At 42.7% G+C, this 24,324-nt stretch overlaps 4 protein-coding genes across 5 annotated transcripts in view; 2 read left to right on the top strand and 2 right to left on the bottom strand.

Annotated features, from left to right (window-relative positions):
* The window catches only part of col25a1 (collagen type XXV alpha 1 chain), a 79,104-nt gene extending 69,406 nt beyond the window's left edge, over positions 1-9,698 (top strand). Inside the window, exons 28-39 of the mRNA XM_077544889.1 lie at positions 23-85; positions 158-208; positions 1,349-1,375; positions 1,523-1,603; positions 1,857-1,892; positions 2,596-2,649; positions 2,721-2,774; positions 2,865-2,891; positions 3,176-3,229; positions 4,563-4,649; positions 6,723-6,761; positions 6,945-9,698. Of these exons, the coding sequence (XP_077401015.1) occupies positions 23-85; positions 158-208; positions 1,349-1,375; positions 1,523-1,603; positions 1,857-1,892; positions 2,596-2,649; positions 2,721-2,774; positions 2,865-2,891; positions 3,176-3,229; positions 4,563-4,649; positions 6,723-6,761; positions 6,945-6,947 (576 nt within the window). The 3' untranslated portion in view covers positions 6,948-9,698. The remainder of the gene's footprint in view (positions 1-22; positions 86-157; positions 209-1,348; positions 1,376-1,522; positions 1,604-1,856; positions 1,893-2,595; positions 2,650-2,720; positions 2,775-2,864; positions 2,892-3,175; positions 3,230-4,562; positions 4,650-6,722; positions 6,762-6,944) is intronic.
* A 566-nt stretch (positions 9,699-10,264) lies between these two features.
* On the top strand, positions 10,265-16,062 carry etnppl (ethanolamine-phosphate phospho-lyase). Its single transcript, XM_077544884.1, has 13 exons — positions 10,265-10,399; positions 10,486-10,604; positions 10,909-11,068; positions 12,021-12,095; positions 12,173-12,266; positions 13,176-13,292; positions 13,383-13,465; positions 13,538-13,763; positions 14,777-14,931; positions 15,002-15,091; positions 15,162-15,292; positions 15,360-15,404; positions 15,522-16,062. Exons 1-13 carry the CDS (start codon positions 10,341-10,343, stop codon positions 15,533-15,535), a joined length of 1,368 nt encoding a protein of 455 aa, XP_077401010.1. The 5' UTR covers positions 10,265-10,340; the 3' UTR covers positions 15,536-16,062.
* A 50-nt stretch (positions 16,063-16,112) lies between these two features.
* Positions 16,113-17,753, bottom strand: ostc (oligosaccharyltransferase complex subunit). Its single transcript, XM_077544885.1, has 4 exons — positions 17,513-17,753; positions 16,635-16,728; positions 16,375-16,572; positions 16,113-16,298 (listed from the first exon to the last, which is right to left on the bottom strand). The coding sequence occupies exons 1-4, from the start codon at positions 17,649-17,651 to the stop codon at positions 16,280-16,282; spliced, it is 450 nt and encodes a 149-aa protein (XP_077401011.1). The 5' UTR covers positions 17,652-17,753; the 3' UTR covers positions 16,113-16,279.
* A 743-nt stretch (positions 17,754-18,496) lies between these two features.
* Positions 18,497-19,584, bottom strand: rpl34 (ribosomal protein L34). 2 transcript variants are annotated; one of them, XM_077544887.1, is made up of 5 exons: positions 19,501-19,584; positions 19,062-19,133; positions 18,888-18,987; positions 18,705-18,808; positions 18,497-18,628 (listed from the first exon to the last, which is right to left on the bottom strand). In XM_077544887.1, the coding sequence occupies exons 2-5, from the start codon at positions 19,124-19,126 to the stop codon at positions 18,544-18,546; spliced, it is 354 nt and encodes a 117-aa protein (XP_077401013.1). In that variant the 5' UTR covers positions 19,127-19,133; positions 19,501-19,584; the 3' UTR covers positions 18,497-18,543. The 2 variants fall into 2 exon arrangements, with proteins under 2 accessions (XP_077401013.1, XP_077401014.1); XM_077544888.1 differs by lacking the exon at positions 19,501-19,584 and adding an exon at positions 19,349-19,434.
* Between the last annotated feature and the right edge of the window lie 4,740 nt (positions 19,585-24,324).

The raw sequence follows: 24,324 nt of genomic DNA, 5'->3' as shown, positions 1-24,324 counted from the left end.
TGATGCTTGTTTTATTGTGCAGGGTGTCAACGGGGTGAAAGGTGACAAGGGTGATTCGGGTCTGACTGGTCCACAAGGCTCTTCAGTGAGTTTCAGCTGCCACACAACTGATGGGAACGTTCAAACCCTCATGTGTCACCCATGTTTATATCTTTAGATTATTGGCCCTCCAGGGGCACCAGGACCTCACGGGCCCCCAGGACCGATGGTAAGTCTCAACATTGTACAAACAGTCAATGTGTTTATTGTTCCCTCAAAATGACTCAAAATATGGCTATTAACTCATTCACTCCCAGCCATTTTTACTGAAGCAATCCCCTTCACTCACGACTGTTTTACTGGATTATGACGGATTTTGCAAGGCCCACAGAATATTGTATTCAGTTGCTAAAAAAAACATGGAAACATCCAAAAGAAATATTAAAGTTCTTTCATTAGGAAAAAAAAAAGGTATATTTCTATCTGTTTTCGTTCTGCAGCAATTCATAATTATTCACAAATCTGTTTAAAACACTGGGCAAAAGAGCTTTTTTGCAACATGGCCCTGGTTAATCTCTTATACTCTGCTGCCACCTGCTGGTCGTTTTTTTGTAAGCGTCCTTTTCGGGTCAGAGGCTGCATCAAAGCCTTCTGTATGCTCTAGCACACAGGTGTCAAAGCCCGGTCCTCGAGGGCCTAAGTACTGCATTTTTTTCGAGGTTTCTCTACTCCAACACACCTGATTCAATAATCAGGATCATTATCAGGCTCCTGCAGAGCTTGCTGATGAGCTCAAACATGAATCAGCTGTGTTGAACGTGGGCAACCTCTAAAACATGCAGGGCACATGCCTTCGAGGACCGGGCTTTGACACCACTGCGCTAGCATAAAAAAACATATAAATACGTTTTTGGGACCATGGCCATGTTTAAATTTGAATGTTATATACATTTTTGGGGGCAAATGATTTCATAGCTAAACTCCTAAAAAAAAAAGTGAGTTCACCCCTATGTAAAAATGCCCAAAGTGTCATCTTGGAGGTGTGTTTCGGGTCATTATCATTTTGGGATAGTGCCCTGCGGCTCAGTTTCCGGACGGAGGGGATCAGTATGTCACAGTACAGTTTGCGTTCATGGTTCCCTTAAATCACTGTAGAGTCCGCAATCATGCAGCCCCAGACGAAGACACTCCACTGACTGTGTTTGTACTCCTCAACTGGTTCACACATTCTTGACACCATCTGAACCAAATAAGTATCTTGGTCTCGTCAGACCACAGGACATGGTTCCAGTAATTCCTAATTTAGCAAACTGATAATCGCCATGTGTGCATTCTAAAATGTAGACTTGTTACTTCTTTTGTCTTTCAGGGACCCCACGGTTTCTCCGGACCAAAGGTAACTAAGACCCCCCTTTTTTTTTCTTTTTGATTCTTTTTTTTTTGGCCACCTTCCATTGCAATGACTGTTGGCAACTTTTCTAGCAAGCAGTTTTGGTGCGCCGTGTGTGTTACACTTACAAGTGCTCGCATCTTTATGACGCAGGGTGAATCCGGTTTGCACGGTACAAAGGGGGCGCGCGGAGAACCAGGCCACAAGGGAGACCGAGGACCATTAGGTCTCCCTGTAAGTATAACAGATCCTCATTTGGTTTCGCACTGCTAGTGTATTTGTGCTCTTTGAGTGTTTGTATGTTTGTATTATATTGACAGTGTGTGTGCGCTCATTTGTTTGCTTGATTAGTTTGCCAAATCCCAGTAACCCAGCGTGTAATTTGGAAGTAAACTTGGCATCAGAATGTGCAGTAATAACAGAGTTCATCTGGTACTAATCCCGCCTTGTTCATGTCCATGTCACTCATACGTCCGTAACCACGCAGGGAGCCTCCGGCTTGGACGGCAAGCCCGGGATTAGGGTGAGTGACCGAGAGGCTTCGACTACCCAAAACTCTCGTTGTCCTGTCTCCGCCTCTCAGCCGGACCCCTGACCCACTTTTCCCACTTCCTGTTTTTCATCCACGAACAAACGTGTTAGCTAACTCAGTGGTTCCTTGACTTCCAAGCGCCACAAGTGCATTTTTGGAGTTAACAGCTGTCACACATGAGGCAAATTTAGACCCCAATTTGTGAAACTGTCAACAACTTGGGTTTTAAGTTTGACAATGATTTGGTATTGGAGTAGGTAATCAGTGCAGTAGCCAAGTCCAATTTTTGTCACTTCAGGCAGCTGGCAAGGGTGAATCCTTTTTTTTTTTTTTTTTTTTTTAGCCATGAATGATCATTCATGCCTTCGTAACATCTCAAATTTAGTCAGTCAGCACTTCAGAGTACCATTAATGGCTCCCACTACTTTTACTTAATTACAATTTTATTTAGTTTAAATTTTTACTTCACTTAAATGAATTGAGTTGTAAACTTGGACCCGGAACAAACTAAACTCTTAGTCAAGGTACCACTGTATTATCAAACACACAAAACATCCATCATTGTTAGCATGAACACACACTCGTTCATTAATTGCAGAGGTGCATGTGCACGCTGCACTGCTGTTTTGGAATGACCTTTTTGGGAGGAGTGCCACTGAAATTTGAGTCACCATGGTGACGCTTCTCATTCCAGGGCACCGACGGGCCTGCAGGTCCAGCTGGTCCGGCCGGCCCAAAGGGGGACAGAGTAAGAAGCACTCCGCCGCACTCACCTCTGTTTTGAAGCCTGGGCTGATTTTGTTGTTGTTGCCGGATCAGGGCGAGCGAGGGGCAGCGGGAGACCCGGGACCGAGGGGGCCCTATGGATTACCCGTGAGTGTGGAATTTGTATTTTGCATCTTTTGCCAGGGAGGACTGAGATTCCCTCGCAAGGTACTGATACGTGTCGTTCCTCCTTTGCAGGGAGCAGGGGGGACGCCGGGCTTGGATGTAAGTCTCAGGAAAAATGAAACAAACGGGAAGTAGAATGTTCAAATGCATCAAAAGGCTTACGTGTATCGACCGCGTTGTCATTCCTAACATCTCATCGACATCCATTGCTAATTATTTGATAGATTTTCATCTAAGTGTGACCAATCAAAACAGGGTTCTTGACAGTTTCAAGACTTCCTAGGACCTTGGATTCCATCTAGCGACTTCCTTGAAAGTGGCCCCCAACATGAACGTTTTCTGTTTCTCCTTTTTTGTTGAATAATACAATTGCCCTCTTCTAGGGGTTGCCGGGTGTGAGAGGAGAGAAAGGCGACATGGGGGAAAGAGGAGAGAAGGTAGATGTAGATATAGATGTAGATGCGCCGCACTGATTCTAACACGAGACGACTGGTGTCAATGGACAGGATGAGTGTCTCAATTTGTTAGCGTCACAGCTAGCTCCTTACCTTGTCATCTTCAGCACATCCAAACCATGTCGACCAATCACAAGTCACCCCTCATCATCATTCCAACCAAGGTCCATTGACAGCAGGCTCTTCGCATCTTGTCACTATGCATCTCACCACCTGCAGTCCTGGAAAAATGACTCACTTATTTGTGCTAACGCTAGCTAGATAGAAATTGTGGATTGCGCTGACTTCAGTTACTGACCTGAAAAGTAAAAAAATGAGAAGGATGATATTATGTACGCATTATTTTTGCTGCTTAGTCTGCACCAGGTAACTAGGGTGACCAGATGTCTCGGTTTACCGGGACAGTCTCAATTTAGCCATGTGTCCCGAGTCCCGGATTTCGCGAGTGCCATTGTTTTGTCACACTTTTACGTAGGTCCCGACCCGGCGTCTCGTTTTCTTTGTTGGTTTGTTTGATTTTTAAGTCCAGTCAGCAAACCAATTGTTGGGGCTACGTGTATGTCAATCACAGAGTTGTCATAGTGAGTCATACGATAAACCAATTAAAAAGAATTGTAACTGTTAAATCGCTAGATGTATTTTCATCATACCGCAACTAGAACTACTTCCTGCTTCTGTGTCTAAGAATTATGGGAAATATAGTCCTATTCGCCTAATACTGTGGTTGCCAGTCAGACCCAACGCAAGTTGACCTTTTCTGGTGGCATATTTCCAATGTTAGTGTAGAACTGGCGCGGGGGTAAATGTTTGATCATGGTGCATGCATTGACTCCTTTACAGCTGTTGTCAACCAAGATAGCATTTAGCATTAGCTAAAGTAATAACTCAACCACAGGTCAGCAGATTGACTAGCGGTTCAATTTTGTTGTAAGTAGTTACTGGTGAGAAATTATTGTGTATTTGCTTTTCTGAGAAATGGCAGTGTCCCGGTTTTTAACTTTGAAAATCTGGTCACCCTACAGATAACCCAACTTGAGCTGTGACGTCAACTGTGACGAGTAATGCATGACTCAAATGTTTGTCAAGAATGACACCCTTGTTGGAGGTGTTTTCCCTGCTACTCTTTCTCATCCTTTGTGCCCTCGACAGCCTTAAAAGGTGGTCAGCTTCACTCCCTCTGACTGTAATTCTTTTTTTCCTGAGAGATCAATCTAACCCCCCCCCCCCCACCCTTCTTTAATCACTCCCCTTTTCCTAATGTCACTGCTGTTCCACGGAAGTGATTTTTAACATGACCAAATGGTTGTATCCGCAGGGGGAGAAGGGAAAGAAGGGCAAAAAAGGGCCTAAGGGCGAGAAAGGAGAACAGGGTGCCCCTGGATTAGATGCACCCTGCCCATTGGTATGTCACAACTGTGAGCTAGAAGTCGCCTCCAGCTCTGTCGGGTGGTCTCCCTGAACGAGGGTGGGGGGGCACCTTGCGGCCACACCGACGCCCAGCTAGCAGCTAGTCGAAAATAAATATATATTTAAGGCTGACTTGTGGCGTCGGCAAGGTCACGAAGCAACCCCCCCCCCCAACCCCGCCTTCGCGCGCGTTAAAACCGCTCGGCCCACCTCTGTCCCAGTAACACTCCGAGGTCATCTTTGCAAACAGGGTTTCCGGGGATTTAAGGGTGAAAAGGGGGAACCAGGGCAGCCAGGTCTGGATGGGCTGGATGCCCCGTGCCAATTGGTACAGTATTCCACTCTTTCCTCCACCATTAACCCTTCTGCATGCCTCTCACCTTCAGCCATCAAGCCAAGACACGCATTCGCAGCCATCCTCACATTTGTCACGTGCACAACACCCACTGCATCCGACTAACTTTTTGACTGCACGCAGCCTTTTTCAAACGATACACGTTGAATGTGACACGAACAAAAGCAAGCTGGCATCAAGTCCCTTTAACGCACCCTTTTCACACCCGATTAAAAATCCCAATCCCATTTTCTTCTATCTGATCCCTCCAAGTTGCCCTTTAACCAGACGCTAACGGACTTCTCAGCCCCTACGATTAACTCGTTCCCTCCTATTCTTGTACCAATTGGGCCAGACCATCACCAAGGGGACAATCCAGTGTTACATGAAGTTTCTTGTCATATTTTACACAATGCATTGTAAGTAAACATCCAACATGGAACGTTAGTATTTTCACGCACACATTTAGCATCTCACCTCACTTTGCCGTTTTCACCAAAACAATATGAGAGACTTGAATTAGTGTATTAGCTTGCATGCCATTTATTTTATTTTGATGTGTATTATTTGCATGTATTACATCATACTTTTTATCATGTTACAAGCGGTACCGAAAGTTAACGAAATTTAAAATTGGGGAGGTGGGGGGTCGTTTTTGGCGGAATATAATGAAGAAAATAATTTTGAAAAAATAAAACTAGCTGAAGACACAATAAAGCTATCGAAAACAAACTAAAATTGTATACTATAGTCGTGTATTGTATATACCGCTCGTACTTGTAAAATTTCCCCCAAAGAACAATGACAGATGATTTTAAAGAAAGACCTATAAATCCAAAAATGGCATTTTCCCGTCAACATTGCATGAAATTACAGACAATTTTCTATTCTTACAATTTCTAGTTCCTGATTGTAAAACAGCCGCAAAAGGTACCACTATAGGCCACTGTCAAGAGTCCCGTTACCTTGAAATAAGGTATCATATTGGCCCTGATATCGGTACTTGCCCATCCATAATCAAGATCAGAATTTTCATTTTAGATTTATTTTGGTATTGCTGTACGGCCATACGGAAGAAGGAATGTCAAACTGTTGTTTGAGAACTGTAGTTTACTTTACTTATGAAAAGCACTATACAAAATAAATGTATTGTTATTTATTTATTTATTTATTTAACTTTGCACTTGACAAATACTGCATACATTTTTTAACTAATTAAAAGCACAACTAAAATGAATTATTTTATTTAAAAAAAAATCAAAATTAAGAATCCTGCTCTAAAAACGACTTAAAACAAACTGAATTTAGTCAAAGTCAAAACAAAATAGAAACTAACTATAATGAAAAATCCCAAGCTGTAGTCACCCTGCCATGTACATATCAAAACTTAAATAGATTTGAAAGATCATTCAAATGTATGTGCAATAAATGTATACAGTGTAGACATGACTCTCAAAATGTCAGGGAGATGCAGCTTTACTCGTAAACATCTTCACACCCTGTTTAAATGTCAAGTTGTATGAAGAAAAAAAAATAAGACTAAGACACTGCAAATCATTGGAAACAAACTTCCCATCATTAATGTGACCTGCCTGGCATTTGAACAGGGGTGTGCAGACTTTTGATGCTGTTTGCTGTAAAATCAATTCATCTGTGGCCATTTTTAATGAATGTGTGTGTTGAACACTCTTCCACTGCCGGTTCAGTCTAATTGTGTGTTTACGATGGTCGCAGGGTCCCGATGGTTTACCGATGCCTGGCTGCTGGCAGAAGGTAAGAGAGCAAACGTTCTTATACCAACAGCAAAGACAGTTGCAGTTCATGTGGCTTCTCTGAGTTTGTTCATGTCGTCCTCACTGTTGTTTGCATGAACCACTTAAAAGAAGAAAAAGAAAAAATTCGGAACTTGAGCACACTTCATGTGGTTTTCTCTCTTTGTTTTTTTTTTTCTTGCAGTGATCACTCTAACCTGAAACGCATGGAGTTTGTAAATAATGATTCCTTTTTTGGTATTTATAGTTTTTTTTAATGGGATGAAAACAAAAAAAGAAGTCTACGTGTTTGAGGATGCAACACCAACAACAAAAGAAACCCGGGGATGCGTCACGCCCCAAAAGCTGCTTCTACTCACATCCACATTGTTCGTGTGTGCTTGTTGGTTGGTTCGTTTGGAGCTTGTGGCGGAACTTTTACGGCTTCCCACGCTGGAGTGCCACAGGGCCCTGGCCTGGGCCCACTTGGACTCACAGACAGGAAGCAGAAGGATGAAGGTGGTGGGCGGGTGGGGCAATCCGGACTAGCTCCCTAACACCAAAATGATGTTTTGTGTTGTCATCACCCACCCACTCACACAGCATCAAAAAAAGACAAAACCTCGCAAAAGCATGTTGATATGTCTTGTGCGCACACTGTTTTGGCTTCTGCAGAGGAAAAACTAACAACAAAAAGAGAGAGAAAGCTCTTGATTTTTATTTCCACTTTTGCTGAATCTTCCCAAGGGAGTCACGCCATGGCTGGTCGCCTGAAAAGTCCCGAAAGTGAAAGATGTTTGTTGCTTTAATGCGTCCGCCCGCCGTGCCTGCAAGAGGCGTTGATGGGCGCCACCCCCGCCGGGTCCCGGGAGCCCGCACCTCCTTCGGCTGCACTGATAACAATCCGCAAAGGGTTTTAGTTGGGACGGATGCCCCCTCTGAGCCGGGGACGGTCTCCGCGGAGACGGCTGAGGATCTACTGAGTGTTGATGGAATGCAATCATGGTTTTTGGTTTTACTATATATTTTTTCTTGCAATTTTGGTTTTCTTGCCAAAGCGTAAGCGACCTGACCTGTTGCGTCATCTATTTGGTTGTCATGGTTTTTTCCGTCCAAAAAAAGAGCATTCTCATGCATACACACACACTGTGCTGTTAATTATACATATAAAAACAATAAACGGGAACAATGAAGACAAAGCTCCAAAAGTCTCTCTCACACACAAACACACACACACAGTGTAGTATTTTTACGTTATGTGCTTTTAAAGGGCGTGGCCTCATAAATGACATCAAGAGCTCTGGCTCCAGTTGGTCATTTTACTTGCGTTCATGTGTTTTTGTACTGTTACACAACCAGGTGAGAATGAGCTCTTTACTGTGGATTAGTTCATTCTGCCGTGATCCTTACGAGTTTTATCATTCTGTATTTGACCGAATGTCCCTTTCAATAGTGGCTGTGGCTCTCCTTGCCCACATGTAAGTTTCCATCCTTTTAGTGAGAAGGTCAAACATATGCGTCAGAGAAGATGACGTGACAGCGTGACAAGATGGCGGCGCTTTGGCAACATGATGCTACGATGAGGTTTTTTTCCTCATTGCTAATTGTTTTCTATTTGTTGTATGATAGCCTTTGGTGCCTGAAGCTTTTATTCATTCCTTTACCACAAACTTTATAGCATCTTTTCATTTATTGTGTTTATTGGAGAGGAATTTGTGTGGTAAAATGTGTTGTATTTTTTCTTCCTAATTGTTCAGCGTCAAGTGGGTTCAGACACAAAAAAAAAAACATCTCACAAATGCTATTCGGAGGTGTCATTTCACTGCATGTATTCATACGTGTTATATCGCACGCCCTAAATGGAACACCCACAAGCCAATTTTGGTGCATTCTGTTTCTTTAGTCGCTGCTATGCGAGCTCATTTTCTTCCCAAATACATGGAAGGAATATTCACCAGTTTCTTTGTCGTCGGGTTCTTTTTGTATGACACGATTTCTTTGCATATGCGATGTATTTGTATTTGATGACATAATTTATTTTTCTATGATTTCTTGGATTGCTTGGGTTTTCGAAGCGGCATTCCTGTGTGTCACTCAGGCATCGCCATGACGACACATCTGCTTTTATTTCGGTGACCTGAATGTTGTTGGGCCCAGCCAGTGCGATGATTTTTATTTTTATTTTATTTTTTTGCTTTTCTCCTCTCCCTTGTTTGCATTGAATGTAGTTTGGTCTCTAAATCTCTCTCTATATATAAATATATATATATATATGTGTGTGTGTGTGTATTCTGTATAGTGGATGAGTTAATAATGTCCTGTTGAGATATGTGCTCATTTTACAAAAAGTGCAATTTTATTATCACCTCGTGTGTGAGTGCGTGTGCGTGTGTTGAATGCAACAGGAAAATTACATTTGAACAATTTCTGTAACACCCCCAGGCCCCCCCTTTCAAATGTACCACTTGGGGTGTGGAGGCGGCAAATAATAGAAAACTGGACTTAGCATCTGAAATTCGAAGGCTGCCCCTTAAGTATGTTTCTACAAAAAAAAAATTATGTCTTGAGAGTGTTCCTCTTTGATTTGGTGTTTGTCCTCACACGGTGCTGTGTCTTTAGCATGTGCAGCTATTTCTTCTTTTTTTTTTTCAATTCCTTTTTTTATGTGCACAAGTGCCAAAGTAATCCAATCCAATTTTTGCCATTAGAAAATCAATAAAAGACACTGTGATATAGCCTACCACGTGGTTTTGGAACAAAGGACAAACAGTAGTGTGATTTGAAATATATTTGTATTATTTTTGATTGTGTTTTCTGTTCTGCATTTGTACAATTTTTAAGTTTTTTTACCCATTTGATTGACATTTCTTTAAAAAAAAAAAAAAAAAAGCAATGTGTTAAACTCATGTGACTGTGACATGTACTGTTGGAGCCAAATAAACACAGTCTTTCAAATTCATCACTGATAGTAACCCCGCATACATTTGCAATGGTTGTTAATATCCCTGAAACACTTGACCTCAGTTGGCTTGCAGGTGAGGTTTATGTGAAAAGTGGTTACACTATGATCAATTGCGTTCAATGAAGCCAGCATGCACAGTGCAAAAACTTTTCATCTTAAACGTCAGAAATTTGCAAAGTCTGAAGATGATCGGATGAATTCACTTAGACAAGTTTATTAAACTCTGACCGCTATAAAAGGCCAAGAATTGCGCCCAATTCCAAAATGAAGTCAAAATGGCGGACTTGGTTGAGTTTAGCATATTTCAGAAGACCTTTTTGTGGCTCTTGGGATGTTATGTGCCTCCCAATTTCCACAGATTTCGGTGACATGTACAACCTGAAATGCTAATTCATTAAAATAATAAACCCAACAAAAACAAAGCACTCCTCGTGCCGTAATAACTGCGCTTGAAATAAATGAATAAAAAACGCAAGGTGCTGATCCTCCTTCAGTGTGATGCATGCACGTTGCCAGTAGGTGGCAGCAGAGATGCACAGAGTTGAGAAGCGCGTGTCTTCCAGTGTCCCCACAAATGGGCGGCGCGCATAGTCATGCCAAAAAGTGCGTGGAGTCCTCCTCCCGCGGGACACTTGCAAAATGTGCGCCGAGAAGTTGGCCAAAACGCAGACGATCAACCTGAGGAAAAAGCTCATTGGGTACGAACAAAGTTTATTTATTCAAGCTGACTTTTTTTTTTCTTTGACTACCTAACTGACATTTTTTCTTTCTCTTTACTGTGCAGGCCATCATGTAAAATTTTCTTCAGTGAAGACCCCATTAAGATGGTGCGCGCCAGGGGTCAGTACATGTTTGATGAGAGGGGTCAGCGCTACCTAGACTGCATCAACAATGTGGCGCACGGTATGACGTCATCACAACAAAAATGCGACCGTACGGAGATTAGAAAGGAATTTTTGAAGGGTGAAAAAATATATAGTTGGACTTGTGAAAATGTGTGACATCTGGACTAAACAGTTTGAAATGGAAAGGTTTTAATCGGTTGCATAAGTTATGATACACAAAAGTAAAACCCTGACTCAGTGGCGTGTAAAGGGTGAGGGGACGATGTGGCGGTGGCCCTGGGCAGCCACCTGAGGGGGAGCATCCACAGCATACACCTGCCTCGCAATGCAGCTCACCCTGTTTTTTTTCTTTTCCCCACCAGTTGGTCACTGTCACCCGGATGTAGTTTTGGCAGGCACGCAGCAGATGGAAACACTCAACACCAACTCGCGCTTCCTACATGACAACCTGGTGCTGTACGCCCAGAGACTGCAGGCCACCTTGCCGGCACGCCTCTCGGTCTTCTACTTTGTCAACTCGGGGTGAGTACTCGGAGCGGAACGGGAATTTGAAAAGAGGCCGCCTCTCGCCCATTCCTGCAGCTGACTTGCAGCTACACCGCATTCCGCAAAACTCGTCCAACTCGGAAAACAACGGTGGACAAACAACTCCACCACACTCGTTATACTTGAAATGTTTCATTTACTTTGTGGCTTACTTTTTTTGGGGGGATGACAAAATATTAATGATGATTTGACTGCTCTAACTACATTTATAATCACTTACCTCAATCCAATAAAATACTTGAATTTCTCTTATTTGAACGTACATTCTGCACCTTAAGAAATAGATCTTACATACAGTAGCTTTAAATCAAGTAACATTCATCAGAAATGTGGCTGAGATTATTATATAAATTGAATTCAAGCAATCTAGGATTACCACATACTGGTGCAGATGTCAGGAAGACAGTTTTTGAGAAACATACAACAAAATATGACTGTTAGATGATTGCATACTGTTCCTTTAAGTGGAGGAGGGTGAATGTAATCAGTCGGCACATTTGAAACATGATAAAGAATGTCTTCTTTATTACCTGTACATCCAAAAGAATTGTCCCTACAGAGTCATAAATCACCGTGTTTTGACGTTTGCTCAGATTGGTCAAAGGTCACGTGGCAGGGAGACGCGTCAATAAGTAACTACGCCGACGATCACAAACATTACCCTCAAGTGTTTTATTTGCTTTTTGTTTTGCTAACGGCTCATAAAAAGGCTGCTTCCAACTTGAGTCCGCAAACAAAACGTTTTGTTTTTGAATAACGAGTTGTCATCGCTTGAATTGTATATGTGTTGCTTGTAAGCAAAAAATGATGTGCGAGTGAATCACACGTGGGGCCTCGAGCGAGCGCGTGAGTGTTTAACGGTGATTCAGTAACTGGACGACAGTGAATGACTGAATCTCACTGACCTTGGCGACCTTTTCAACTCCAGATCAGAAGCCAACGACCTGGCGCTCCGCCTCGCCCGGCATTACTCGGGCTGCCAAGATATCATCACCCTGGACAAGTGAGTCAAAACGTGTGCGCCCCCTCCCCTTCCCTCCCCGACCCCCCCTTCGACGCCTTGTTTGTGTTTTGTTGCAGCGCCTATCACGGCCATGTGACGTCTCTCATCGAAATCAGCCCCTACAAGTTCCACCATATGGCGGACGCGCCGCTCAGTCCATTTGTCCACGTGGTGAGTGTGATTAAAACGTCGTGACTCAACTGGACCTGCCGCGGGAATCACTTATATTGAAGTTTTTCCCAAACTGCAGAGACTTTCCCAAAAATATTCACAGGGCTGGACGCATAATGCACTTAACATCAACCTACGCAAGAGACGTTAGGAAGACGTTGAAGTTTGATGCTACTTACGCCACAACCAGCTAGCTAGCAGCAATCTTATCTGTGACTAGTGTGGCGAAACACGTTGCGGACTCGCTCTTGAGTTAGTAAACATCACCTCAATGGCGGAAAATAAGCTACACAACTGACAAGTATTGTTCTCGCAAAGGAATGGTGAGAAGCCATGCTCATTGCTAAGCTAACATAAGACTGACGCGGCTACAGAAATTAAGGGTTTGGGTGATTGAGTCCACTTTTCACAGACTTCAGGCTGGAACCGCGAGAACATTCAACTTTGAACAACAAAATAACAGGCACATTTAATAAGTGAACTCCGGAGAAAAAGTCTACTCACTAAACAGAAATGGAAATGAATCATGCTAGGCTAAGCCACCTAGGAGGTGTGGCCTATAAGCTGAAATATATATTCATTAAAAAAAAATTGCAAGTTGCTCCTCAATTGAGGTAATTGATTCGCAAAACTGCGCCCCAAAAAATATATTGAGCCTTGGTGTAATTTGCATGCAGAATGCAGGACACAATAAATCAATGACTGTATCATGGAAAATTTATTTATTCTAGTAGTTCAATTCAAAAAGTGAAACTCATTGTTTACTGTAGCCTAGATGGAATTGGACTTCTGAAAAGTATGTTTGTAGGTTTCATGAATCTGTGTGACAAACCACCAAACTCGTGAAAAAAAAAATCTCTCCTCATTGATTGAGGTGCACCTGAAAGCTGATTTGTGTTTCCTCGTCAGGCCCCGAGCCCGGACGTGTACAGAGGCAAATACAAAAGGGACCACCCGGATCCCGCAAAAGCATACGCCGAAGAAGTCCAAGTTATCATCCAGCGAGTGCAAAGTAAAGGAGGCAAGGTGCTGTCATTTGGATTGAGTCATTTGAACCCAGATCAGTATGAGAGGGTTAAAAGAGCTCATCCAGTTATCCTGACGTCTTTCCTACAGATCGCCGCTTTTATTGCCGAGTCACTGCAGAGTTGCGGCGGGCAGGTCATCCCCCCTGCGGGCTACTTTCAGCAAGTTGTCGAGTATGTACGTACGTATGAGAGACCATAACTGTCTTTGCACTTGACTGAATCCCTCCTTGTCGCCCCTCACAGACACGTCCATAAAGCAGGTGGACTCTTCATCGCCGACGAAGTCCAGGTGGGCTTCGGCCGGGTCGGCAGCCACTTCTGGGCCTTCCAGCTGAATGGCGACGACTTTGTGCCCGACATCGTCACCATGGGCAAGCCCATCGGCAACGGGCATCCCATGTCGTGCGTGGTCACCACCAAGGAGGTGGCCGAGGCATTTGTGTCGTCGGGAATCGAGTATTTCAACACGGTAACAGCCATGCTGCATATTCATTCATATCTGAATCTCAGTCAGGGCAGAGTGGGACTTATTTTCAGCCCTGGAGTTTCATGGCTTAGACCGGCCCACTTTAGTTCACAACACTTTAATGACGATAATAATTTTAACCTTATTAAGCGTATCAATTGAAAATATCTTACCATTCCATTCAGTGATATTGTGCTAAATAAAAAAATCTAAACTACAATTAAAAGTACATACAAGATTATAATCAGTGTTTATTTAAATAGTTGATGTACTATATTTTTTGTTGACAAAAAAAAGGATCAACAGGCATGTGTATATAACATGGAATAAGACACAATAAGTGCTGTTAAGCTAGCGACATTTGAGCGGCTAACATGTCACTTCCTCATATTGCTCTTATCTACTCGCACAACTTCTGCAGAACTATTTAACGGACTGACACTAACTTTATTTTTGTGCGGAGGTTGTCCCAACATGCTCTGATGCCGTTAAAAGTAACACAGTTGTATGCTTTATTAAGTGTTATTTTGTACAGACAGAGACAGGGTCTAAAATAGATACAGCAGCCATTTTAGGGGTTTTTACTTCCACCAACTCTAAGGAATTTGAATAGCCAAATGCTTGCCTGGTCTATTTTTGTGTTTGTAGTTTGCAGTGCTGAGCAGCGATGCCCAAACCACTGGGCCACACACACACGCAATGAACAAGATATTTTATTGATATCAGACTCTAAAAGTTTTATTTTGAAAATGATTATCTGATGTATGTAGAATGGCTTGAAATTTTTAAGCCTTTAAACTAGCTCCAAGAAAGCCTAAAAATGAGACAGAAGAAACATCCAACAAAAGGAAAGCTGCCTATAAAAGATAATATTAGCAGTACTACTTAAAATTCAGGTGAATTGCTGAAGGCGCTTTTTGACAGGATCGCACTAGGCAAAGGAGCCTTCAAAATGGCTGCCTAAAAAACTAACAAATAAAATGTTTACTTATTTTTTAACCTGTGCATGTTTGCAGTTCGGAGGGAACCCGGTTGCGTGCGCCATTGGCCTGGCCGTCCTGGACGTGATTGCCAAGGAGGACCTGCAGGCTAAAGCGTTGCGGGTCGGAGGGTACCTGACCTCCCTGCTGGAGAAACAGAAGGAGAAGCACCCTCTGATCGGAGACATCAGGTAATACCTGAATCCTAAAAAGTGTGCCGCAGCCGCCGCCTCCGGGGAATGACTGTGTGACCTCCTGCAGGGGTCGCGGCCTGTTTGTGGGCGTGGAACTCGTGAAAGACCGATCCAAGCTCACACCCGCGACCGCGGAGGCCCAAGAGGTCATATATCGGTAAGAGACGTCCACGCTGGCTGTGAACGCGCCCAGACAGAATCACCGCCTTTGGCCCTTGTGCGCCCAGGTTGAAGGAAGAGCTGGTGTTGCTTAGCGCAGACGGGCCGCACCGCAACGTGCTCAAGTTAAAGCCCCCCATGTGCTTTAGCACCGAAGACGCCGACTTTGTGGTGGGCAAAATGGATGCCATTCTCACAGGTGCGATGAGAAAAATCCTTCAGAACGAATCTTGCATATTGACTTTTTTTTTCTCACCCCCACACAGATATTGAAGCAGCCACAGGTTTGAACACTACCAACGCACTAAATGGTAAGAATGAGGTAAAAAAAAAAAAAAAGTTATACCAAGGAAAGAAAGCAGGAACAACATAACCTGGCATGAAAACTTTAGCGGTAATGCTTGCAACATGTTTCTTGTTTGCTTAAGGTGGCACTGGATAAACACACTTTTCATCATCACAGCTGCTTGGCACAGTCAAAAAGGTGTCAAGACCTTGTGAGACTCATGGCAACACAATGAAAAGCTTGATTGTCAAATACGACAAAAGAGGAGGCAAAGCCTGCTCATGTATTTGTTATTTTTAGGACTTGACCTAGTCAAGTATGCAACACATGAAATGCAAGTTGACATGTGCAACGCCCTGGTTTATTGGTGCTGAATAAATGAATTTGACGGGACATTTAAGGACATCAGGATAAAGGGACGCTTCAGGAGAAACGCTAGGATTCCTACTCAGTACAACGTGAGGCAAATGCCACAAACTCCTGCAGGGGCATTTATTTTATTTTTTGCTCATAGCAATACACATGCTGTATTTTACCATATTTAATTCATGTGGTTTCTGATTATCAAAAGATTTGAAGGTATGACTCGTGCAATATGTTCCTTTTAAAATGGAATTATGAGTGATTTTTGTGCTTTCTCGCTCTCAGTAAAATGAATAAAAGCTTTACAGTCATTAAATGCAGCATCAAAAACTGCTCGTGAGTTACTTTTCCTCAATCAACTTCCACTGCCTTAAGACTTTCTGAAAATGGCTTTATTCAGGACTGCGTTAAAAAAAACTTTCCCCCAAAAAATCTCATTTCATACTTCATTTCCATTGCTGGTTTATCTCATTTGAATTTCTGCCGCAACATCAGTGCTTTCAGTCCAGATCGATGAATGATCATCCACAGTTGAATTCATCCCATAAGATATCCCCTGGTGAGGAAAAAAAAGAAAAGAAAGAGTGAGCCAAATGGTCGCAAACAGCAACACCAAGTTTCCGGAAACTTACGGCAACTTCATGCGCATAAACACTCGAGCCATGAAGAAGCTGAGGATGACACTGACGAAGCCGATGAAGAGCAACAGGAAGCGGTTGAGCTTGGGGATGTTGGGCGCGTTGGAGCGGTCCAGGATGATGAAGCCCAGGCCTCCCATGGTGAATAGGAAGCTGGACGCAAGGCCCTCCATGATGTACTGGCCGTTCACCCTGCACAACGCACAAAACACACATCAGTTGCATAATAATTCCAATTTGGGTGACGCGCTCACCTGTACGCCAGAAACGCCACCGGCCGCTGGTGCCCGTGCTCATCTGTCATTGAGCCCACACTTGGCGGCTCCACGATTACATCATAGATTATACCTGGCATGAAAAAAAAGGAAAAAGAATCACTGCAACTGTCCTCTCATATTATGTCATTTGGACAATTTCACATTTTCTTCCTAGTTGTATGTGTTTTTTATGATTTATGTTTTATGAATAATTGGAGGGGGGGTTAAACAGAGCAACATCACAAATAGAGCAGAAAACTTCAGTATTTTTTTTTAGACCGTCCTCGAACTGACGTCATAATTGTACGACGTAATGACGTTATCACGGTGCGACCGAGTAGTATCCCAAACTCTTTTCCATTAACCCCTGGGCGTTATTTGACCATTTTTGGGCTTTTTGTTGGTTCTGACCAAGCCATTTCAAAATAAAATAACGCCCAGGGGTTAAACAGAGTTGCATCGCAAATAGAGCAGAAAACTTCAGTATTTTTTTTTTTAGACCGTCCTCGAACTGACGTCATAATTGTACGACGTAATGACGTTATCACCATGCGACCGAGTAGTATCCCAAACTATTTTCCATTAAACAGAGTTAATTAACTATCAAGTGAGTGCACTCTAAAAATGTCGACAAGCCGGTGAAACGAATTTGGGCTTGCCAACAAACGTTCAGTCGTTTTCCTCGGACGTTTAATTCATCTAATTTGGCGGCTAATGCTAGCTTGGCTCCTTTCAACGTTTTGAGACAAAGCCACACGATCGACGGCAATTGCATTGGCTTCGTTTTATGTTTGAACATGAATACTCTGCTACAATGTGTTGGTTTGTGTCGCCTGTCAGAGAAAATTAGCACATCGGTCCGTCGCCGGCCTCACCTCCGGTGATGAGAAAGTATGAAAGGATGACGAGTGCGTAGACGCTCATGGCCGACGGCATGTGCAGCCAAGACGGCTTCTTCAGCTTCACGTTGGGGCATTCAAGCACGGTGAACGGGATGCTGTACAAAGTCTCCATCGCGTTGCCGAGAGGACCAAAGAGTTTGTTGTTCTGCTTGCTGCTGCCTGACCTGGCGTCTCGGAAGTATTTGGTGACGTGTCCCGGAAGTCAAGTGAGTGACGTTTCTTTCTCTACTTTTACGCAAAATATATACTGCATGTATTTCGCCTTTTCCTCTAGTTTGACCTATTTAGCAGCAAATAACGAAATTAAATTGGTTTAAATAAAATAGTTAATTTCTGTACGTTTTTTTGTTGCGAGCGAGAAATTGTGCAAGCCAGGGATGTCTGCAGGATGTTTTCGCACGATGCTGGGGGCGGGGGCGCTGACAAAAAAAAATGTTAATGCGTTTTAGAATATCAATTTAAATGCTGGAGGGACTTACCTGGGGCTAAACACATTTCTGACACGCCCCCTATCTCCAGCGTAGCCGCATGTCTGGTGCATGCACAAACGTCACAATCATTAAGATGTTGTTGGCCAAATTTATTAAATTTAATTTAAGGTATTGTCAGGTTTGTGCTGGCATGCACCAAGCCCCCCCAATATGTATGCAATTTTTCAAATGATACATTTCTTGCAAATAACTGGTTTGAGAGACATTAGTTTACATAAACTATTTCAGTGTTTTAAAGGCAATGTTAAAGCTGTTGGCAACTGGCAAAAAGCAATAAAAACAAAGCACATAAACTGGTCCTTTACAGTGTGCTTCAATTTTTATTTAGTGCCAACCCCAAAAATATGTTTTAACATTGAATGCACATGTATTGAAAAAAGTAGTCATTCACGTACCACTAGAGGGAGCCCAGGAAGCACACTTAACATCAATTTGTCAACTTGATTAAATGAGTTCAGCCCACACATTCTATTAGTTTGTGTTTTTTTTATTGTGGCAATACAAACAAACATTTTACTTGGACTTCTGACTCTGTGCTTGCGCCTTGAGCACCTTGACGACGATCTTCTGCTCCTCGATCAGGAAAGCACGCTTGATCCTAGGAAAAGGGAGTTGTTTTTTAAAATATATATAAAACATGAACAACATTAACATACATATTTTTTCCCTCTTACCTGTCACGCACACACTTGGCGCACATGGAGCCTCCGTAAGCCCTGCTGACGTGCTTCTTGGTTTTGGAGAGCCTCATGAGAACCTGGGGTCTGACAGCCCGGATCTACAAACACGTAACAAAGTAAGAATCTGCACTAGATATCCAATCAATTAGCAGCTGTGGCACGCTTCCTTCCACTTACTCCACGCAGTCTCCCAGGGCAAATGCCACACGCTGATTTGGGGGCTTTGCCCACCTTCTTGGTGTACAGGTACACAATGCGGTTACCAGGCGTCCGGGACCTGCAAGACACGGGAGGCGACCGTTACACAGCTGCACAAGGCGGCCACAAAGATGGAGCGGAGCAGATACCTACAGTCGAGTCTTGTTGGACGCCGTGTTGTAGGACAGCCTACGTCGGTAAGTCAGGCGCTGCACCATTTTCAAACTGCCAAAACAAAACACTGGAGTTAAATTGGCGAACGCGTTCGTCACCATAACAAATGTCATATGGACAGCCACGGGAACCTCCTTTAGAAGGAGTCATTTCGAACATAAACACGACTTGAGTTTCCAAAAGAGTAGGCTTGTGGCTACAGCGAACGCTAAATATTGTTAACCGGCAGAGGCCTCATGATGTATCACATCGACAACAAAACTTACAAGCCGGCCAACAGAAAAATTGTCACACAGGCACGGGGGTCGAGATATTGTTAATATTCATGGTTCGTGAAATCAAATGTAAACACTAATGTGAGACGGATTAAAGCGGATTTGCAAACGGGTATTCAACAGAGTTTTCATAGCCGCCATACCTGCTATCGCCGTGACCGGAAGAGGAAGGGCGAAGACGGATGTAGAATGTTTAAAGCGCCGTCTGGCCTGTTGTTGCCACGCCCTCTACTGGCGGTGATGATGTACTGCATGACTCGTTTACAGGTACTCGTGTAAAAATAAGAATAAACTTGTGAAAAGTGTATGTGCTGATTCAACAGATGCAAGTAAAAAAATAAAAATAAAAAAACGTACACGCTCTGAAATGTACAACGGTAAAAAAAAAATTGCTCTAAATTTTATGCATAACTAGCTAGCTTTGGCTGAAAACAAAAAAATGCAAAATTAGCAAATGATAACTGAACAAATACACCTTACCTGCGTGTGGGGTTTGTTTCTTTTAGATTAGGTAGATATTTTTTTAAAGACATCACACATTCACCCGCGGATATGAATATCTTTCTTTGTAGTATTATTATTATTATTTTAATTATTATTATTATTATTACTATTATGTTGCCATCATCCATCCATCCATCCATTTTCTTGACCGCTTTTCCTCACAAGGGTCGCGGGGGTGCTGGAGCCTATCCCAGCTGGCTTCGGGCAGTAGGCAGGGTACACCCTGAACTGGTTGCCAGCCAATCACAGGGCACACAGAGACAAACAACCATACTCACAATCACACCTATGGACAATTTGGAGTGTTCGATTAACCTGCCATGCATGTCTTTGGAATGTGGGAGGAAACCGGAGTACCCGATGAAAACCCACGCATCAGTTAATGATTATTTTGACCAAGTAAGGAGAACAAAGTACAGATTTTAAAAGTTTTATTTTTATTAATGCTATTAAGGTACAGTATATATTTTTAAATCATTACTAGTATTTCATAGAGAAATGTGTACATTTGTACTTCAGATGGCTTGATGTGGAAGTTAGTTGAACACTCTAAGTTGTCCCTGGGTGTGATTGTGAGTGTGGATAGTTTTTCGTCTGTGTGCCCTGCGATTGGCTGGCAACCAAATGAGGGTGTACCCCGCCTACTGCCCGAAGCCAGCTGGGATAGGCTCCAGCACCCCGCGACCCTTGTGAGATATCAGCGGTTAAGAAAATGGATGGATGGATGGCTTGATAAGGGCAGATGGTGTAAATTACACATTTGAAAACAAAAAGACGAACAGACATTTGTCAGAGTCGCCCAACAGATGGAGGGCTTGGCAAGCTTATCACGTGGCGCATCTATTTTCACCAGCAAGTTCAATGATGACGCTGACAACACTGACGCCCTCTTAAAGTCAAGGAAACTTGACTGTCTTGTATTGATTCGTTTTTAAAACTACACTTACTATACACACTACACAGTTTGTTTTTGTTTTTGTGTGTGTGTGTGTTTTTTTAGGATCATGGTCAACAATCAGGTCTGTCAAATTCATTTTTATCTTGGAAAACATCATGGTTTAGGTTTCCCTCATAGTGTTGATATACCTATGAAAATCATCAATTTGTAATCACCTTATGTTCTAAATGCAAATAAATACACAATTGGCCCTGCATGATTAATTACAACAAAATTAATTTAAAATCAAAAGTTATAGAAAAAATACCTAAGTAGGCAAGTGTTGTTTAATTAATGTTCATTAGGATATTTTGTAGTAGTAGTAATAGTAATAACAATAATAATGCTTATTTGTTAAAATGTAAGAAAAATTCAGCCAAAATGAAACTTTAAACTTTATTTGCTCCGATTGGCCGGCTCTTGTCCTCTGGCCTTGAGTTTGCAACCTGTTTAGGGAACAATGTGATTAAATCATCAGGCGGGGCTGGGATGTGGGATTAACCTGCTTTCCATGAGAAGATTTATATTAAGCCCCCCCCCACCACCACCACCACCACCACCACCACACACTCACACAAACACATATAGTACAAAATGAGTAACATCTGCAGCTTAATTTTATCATATGTAATCGTTTCAAAAGACTGTACCATATTTGATTTAGATCTGCATCCAAGCTTTCGTTGTTGCTCTTTGGTGAAGCACGTCACCTCAAGCACACTCAATTACGCAATCCTCCCTGACCTCCCAGTGCCCTCGCACACTTCTCCTTGGGAATTCCATGTAATCTGCAGAGATTTAAACCTGCTGCTGCCGTTTAATAAATCTACTGTGATTAGAATAGAAACACAGCTCACGCTTTATGCCTTCCCACTGACATTGGCGCGTAGAATGTTTTTCAAGTGGAGCCCCGCCCGTTCCCTTTACTTAACAGTTTGCCACTCGGGCCCATCATATAGCATTTGCACTCAATTGGCTATTTGTTTCCATCCTACTCGCACCAGCGAGACAGTTAACCTCGGGATTAGCCTTGTCAAACTCCCTGTGTCAATTTCTTCTTCCCTCATATAAAACTGCCAAAGCTTCACGAGTGTCCCTCGGCACATCTGGCCACTCTTTTGCCTCCCGCCCACGGAAAGCCATGAAATATTAAGCGGCCATATTCCACTGCCAAAGGTCACACGGTGTCTTTCCCTTGTTATAGTGTGCTGAAGCTTGTGGATCAATACAGTCCGAGTTTTTGTCTGCTTTATCTTCATATCTGCCACGGGAACCAGACGGATAGTGTGTTGGAAGGGAACCTCGGTATTTGTAAAGATCTGTGCCAGAAATCGCTACTTTTGTTTTAAAGATAAGATAAAAGTGCATAAATGATTCCGATTTCATATTAAACCCATTATAATGTTGTCTTTATACAATCATAACAATGGTAAAGATATGCAATTGTTTTGACATTTACACAAATTTATACTTTGCTCAGGAATAACAACACCTACTGTAGTTTGTTGTCTGCTATTGTGTCAATGCAAATGGCCGCCACATCCTGAGTAAAAAGACACTAAAATGCATTTGTGTTAGTTAGCATATCACGCAATAAAAAATAATCTTATATGTCCAAAAATTGACTTGGCATCTTCAGACATGTTGCCAATCATGAATTTTTTTGGGACACATAATGGTAAAGATCTTTTGGCATTAAAAGTGCTTTTTAAGTCACTTTCAGAACATTTTATATTCGAAACAATTATTCGCGATAATTAAGTCACTTTGAGAATTTTTTTTATTAGTAACAATTACTTGCGATAATTTCAAGCTTTGCTGTATTTGTTTACCAAGGCTACAGTACACTCTCTACCCCGCAACTAATATCTTCCATGTGGGAACTCGGTACGCAAAAAAAATTGGAATAAATGTACCATTCTGCCTGCAGTATTTGTGAAATCCTTCAAGCAGGATCTCACTTTCAGCTGCCGTCTAATCAGCTCTAGTACTTACAGTAACCATCAAACCTGCCTGAGGATTATCAATTTATTAATCTCCCCGGCGCAAGCAAACAGATTTATCTCTCCATTTTCCTGTTTCCCCGCTCTTTAAATGCTCTGAGGCAGGATGCATATGTCATTGGCGATACATTCACGCAGCCATTTTAAGAGAATCACTGATTGGTTTTCCCACAATCCCACCGATTGCCTTTTCATTTTGCTGACTGTGTTTTCCTGGGCGGCAAGAGGTGCGACCCCAGCCTCTGATACGAGGCTTCTAGCATTTAATCAGTGGGAGAAGCGTCGCATGTGACTGCAACTCGTTATTGATAGACCTTTACAATCACGCTAGCTCGATAGCTCCCAGAGCTCGGTCAATTGTCCTTCCCCGTTCACTGGAAAAACTCGTTTGCTTATCATCACTCTATTTGCCCCCCGCTGCCCCTGCCCCACTGCTGACAAATCTATACAACTATGTGGAACACAAAGGCTCGGCTTTAGCCGCCGGGCCCAAGCGAGGGGTGGGCCTGGTGTGCCGGTTCAGAAGGGGGCGTGGCAGTGCCGGCATGGAAATTTCTCTTGTTTTTGTCAAATCAAAACAAGCATGGTCCCCGTCCCCATCCCCTCCTTCATGACCCACGCGTGACCAGTCAACACTTTTATGCTAGAAAGGCAGCCAGACCGCAAGCGGCGCGGTTGCCAAGCCATTGTTGGAGGGTAAAAAGAGCTGACGGCCTGGAGGGATCTGGTTCGATGAGAAAACTATCGTTGGGTGTCATCGGCAGAGCTGGCGTGAGGACCGTGTGCGCTGATTAGATGGACCTTTCCAAGAGGTCATCGTTTAGTGCATTTTAATGATGAAACCTGGTATCACTCACATGAGAACATCCCCTCTCATTGCCTTCCATGTCCACTCAGCAATCCTTTTAATCGCATTGAAAAGTTGATGAGACTGACCAGCGAGGGGCCTTCAAGGGCCTCCTCGGAGGCCTCGTACAGACTTTTATTAAAGGAATGATGCTTGGTAAAAATGTCCACGTCCATTTTGTTTCGATCCTGAACACATTGGGAGGGTTTCAATGAATGCTAACGTGTTGATAGAGTGAGGGAGCATCCTTTTAATGTGATCCGCCTGCGTGCTTCCTGTTAGGTAACAGAAAGCCGGTCGGGAGATGGCAGAAGGTCAATCAATAAGATCAGTGAATCATGATTTATTATACAGTATATATAATAGGGATGCATGATAACATTTTTTCCCCCTACCAACACGATAACTGATAACTTCCTGCTTATATATATATATATATATATATATATATATATATATAAAAGGGCTGTCAGTCAAAAAAGTATCATGATGCATGATATCCATGCTAAACTCGTGATTAATCGTGTGTTGGTTGTGTCTTTTAGTTTATTAATAGTGATAGATGATAAATATTCAATGACATTCATTTTGTAGTAATTCATCAAGTTATTTGAAGTTGCAAATATATACAATACAAGTTCAAATGTGTGCCAAACATTGAGTCATTAATTAGTTG

This window comes from Vanacampus margaritifer, chromosome 15, assembly GCF_051991255.1.
Source record: "Vanacampus margaritifer isolate UIUO_Vmar chromosome 15, RoL_Vmar_1.0, whole genome shotgun sequence".
Lineage (NCBI taxonomy): Eukaryota > Metazoa > Chordata > Actinopteri > Syngnathiformes > Syngnathidae > Vanacampus > Vanacampus margaritifer.
Note: the sequence above shows the minus strand (reverse complement) of the source record. Positions and strands in the feature narration are given on the sequence as shown.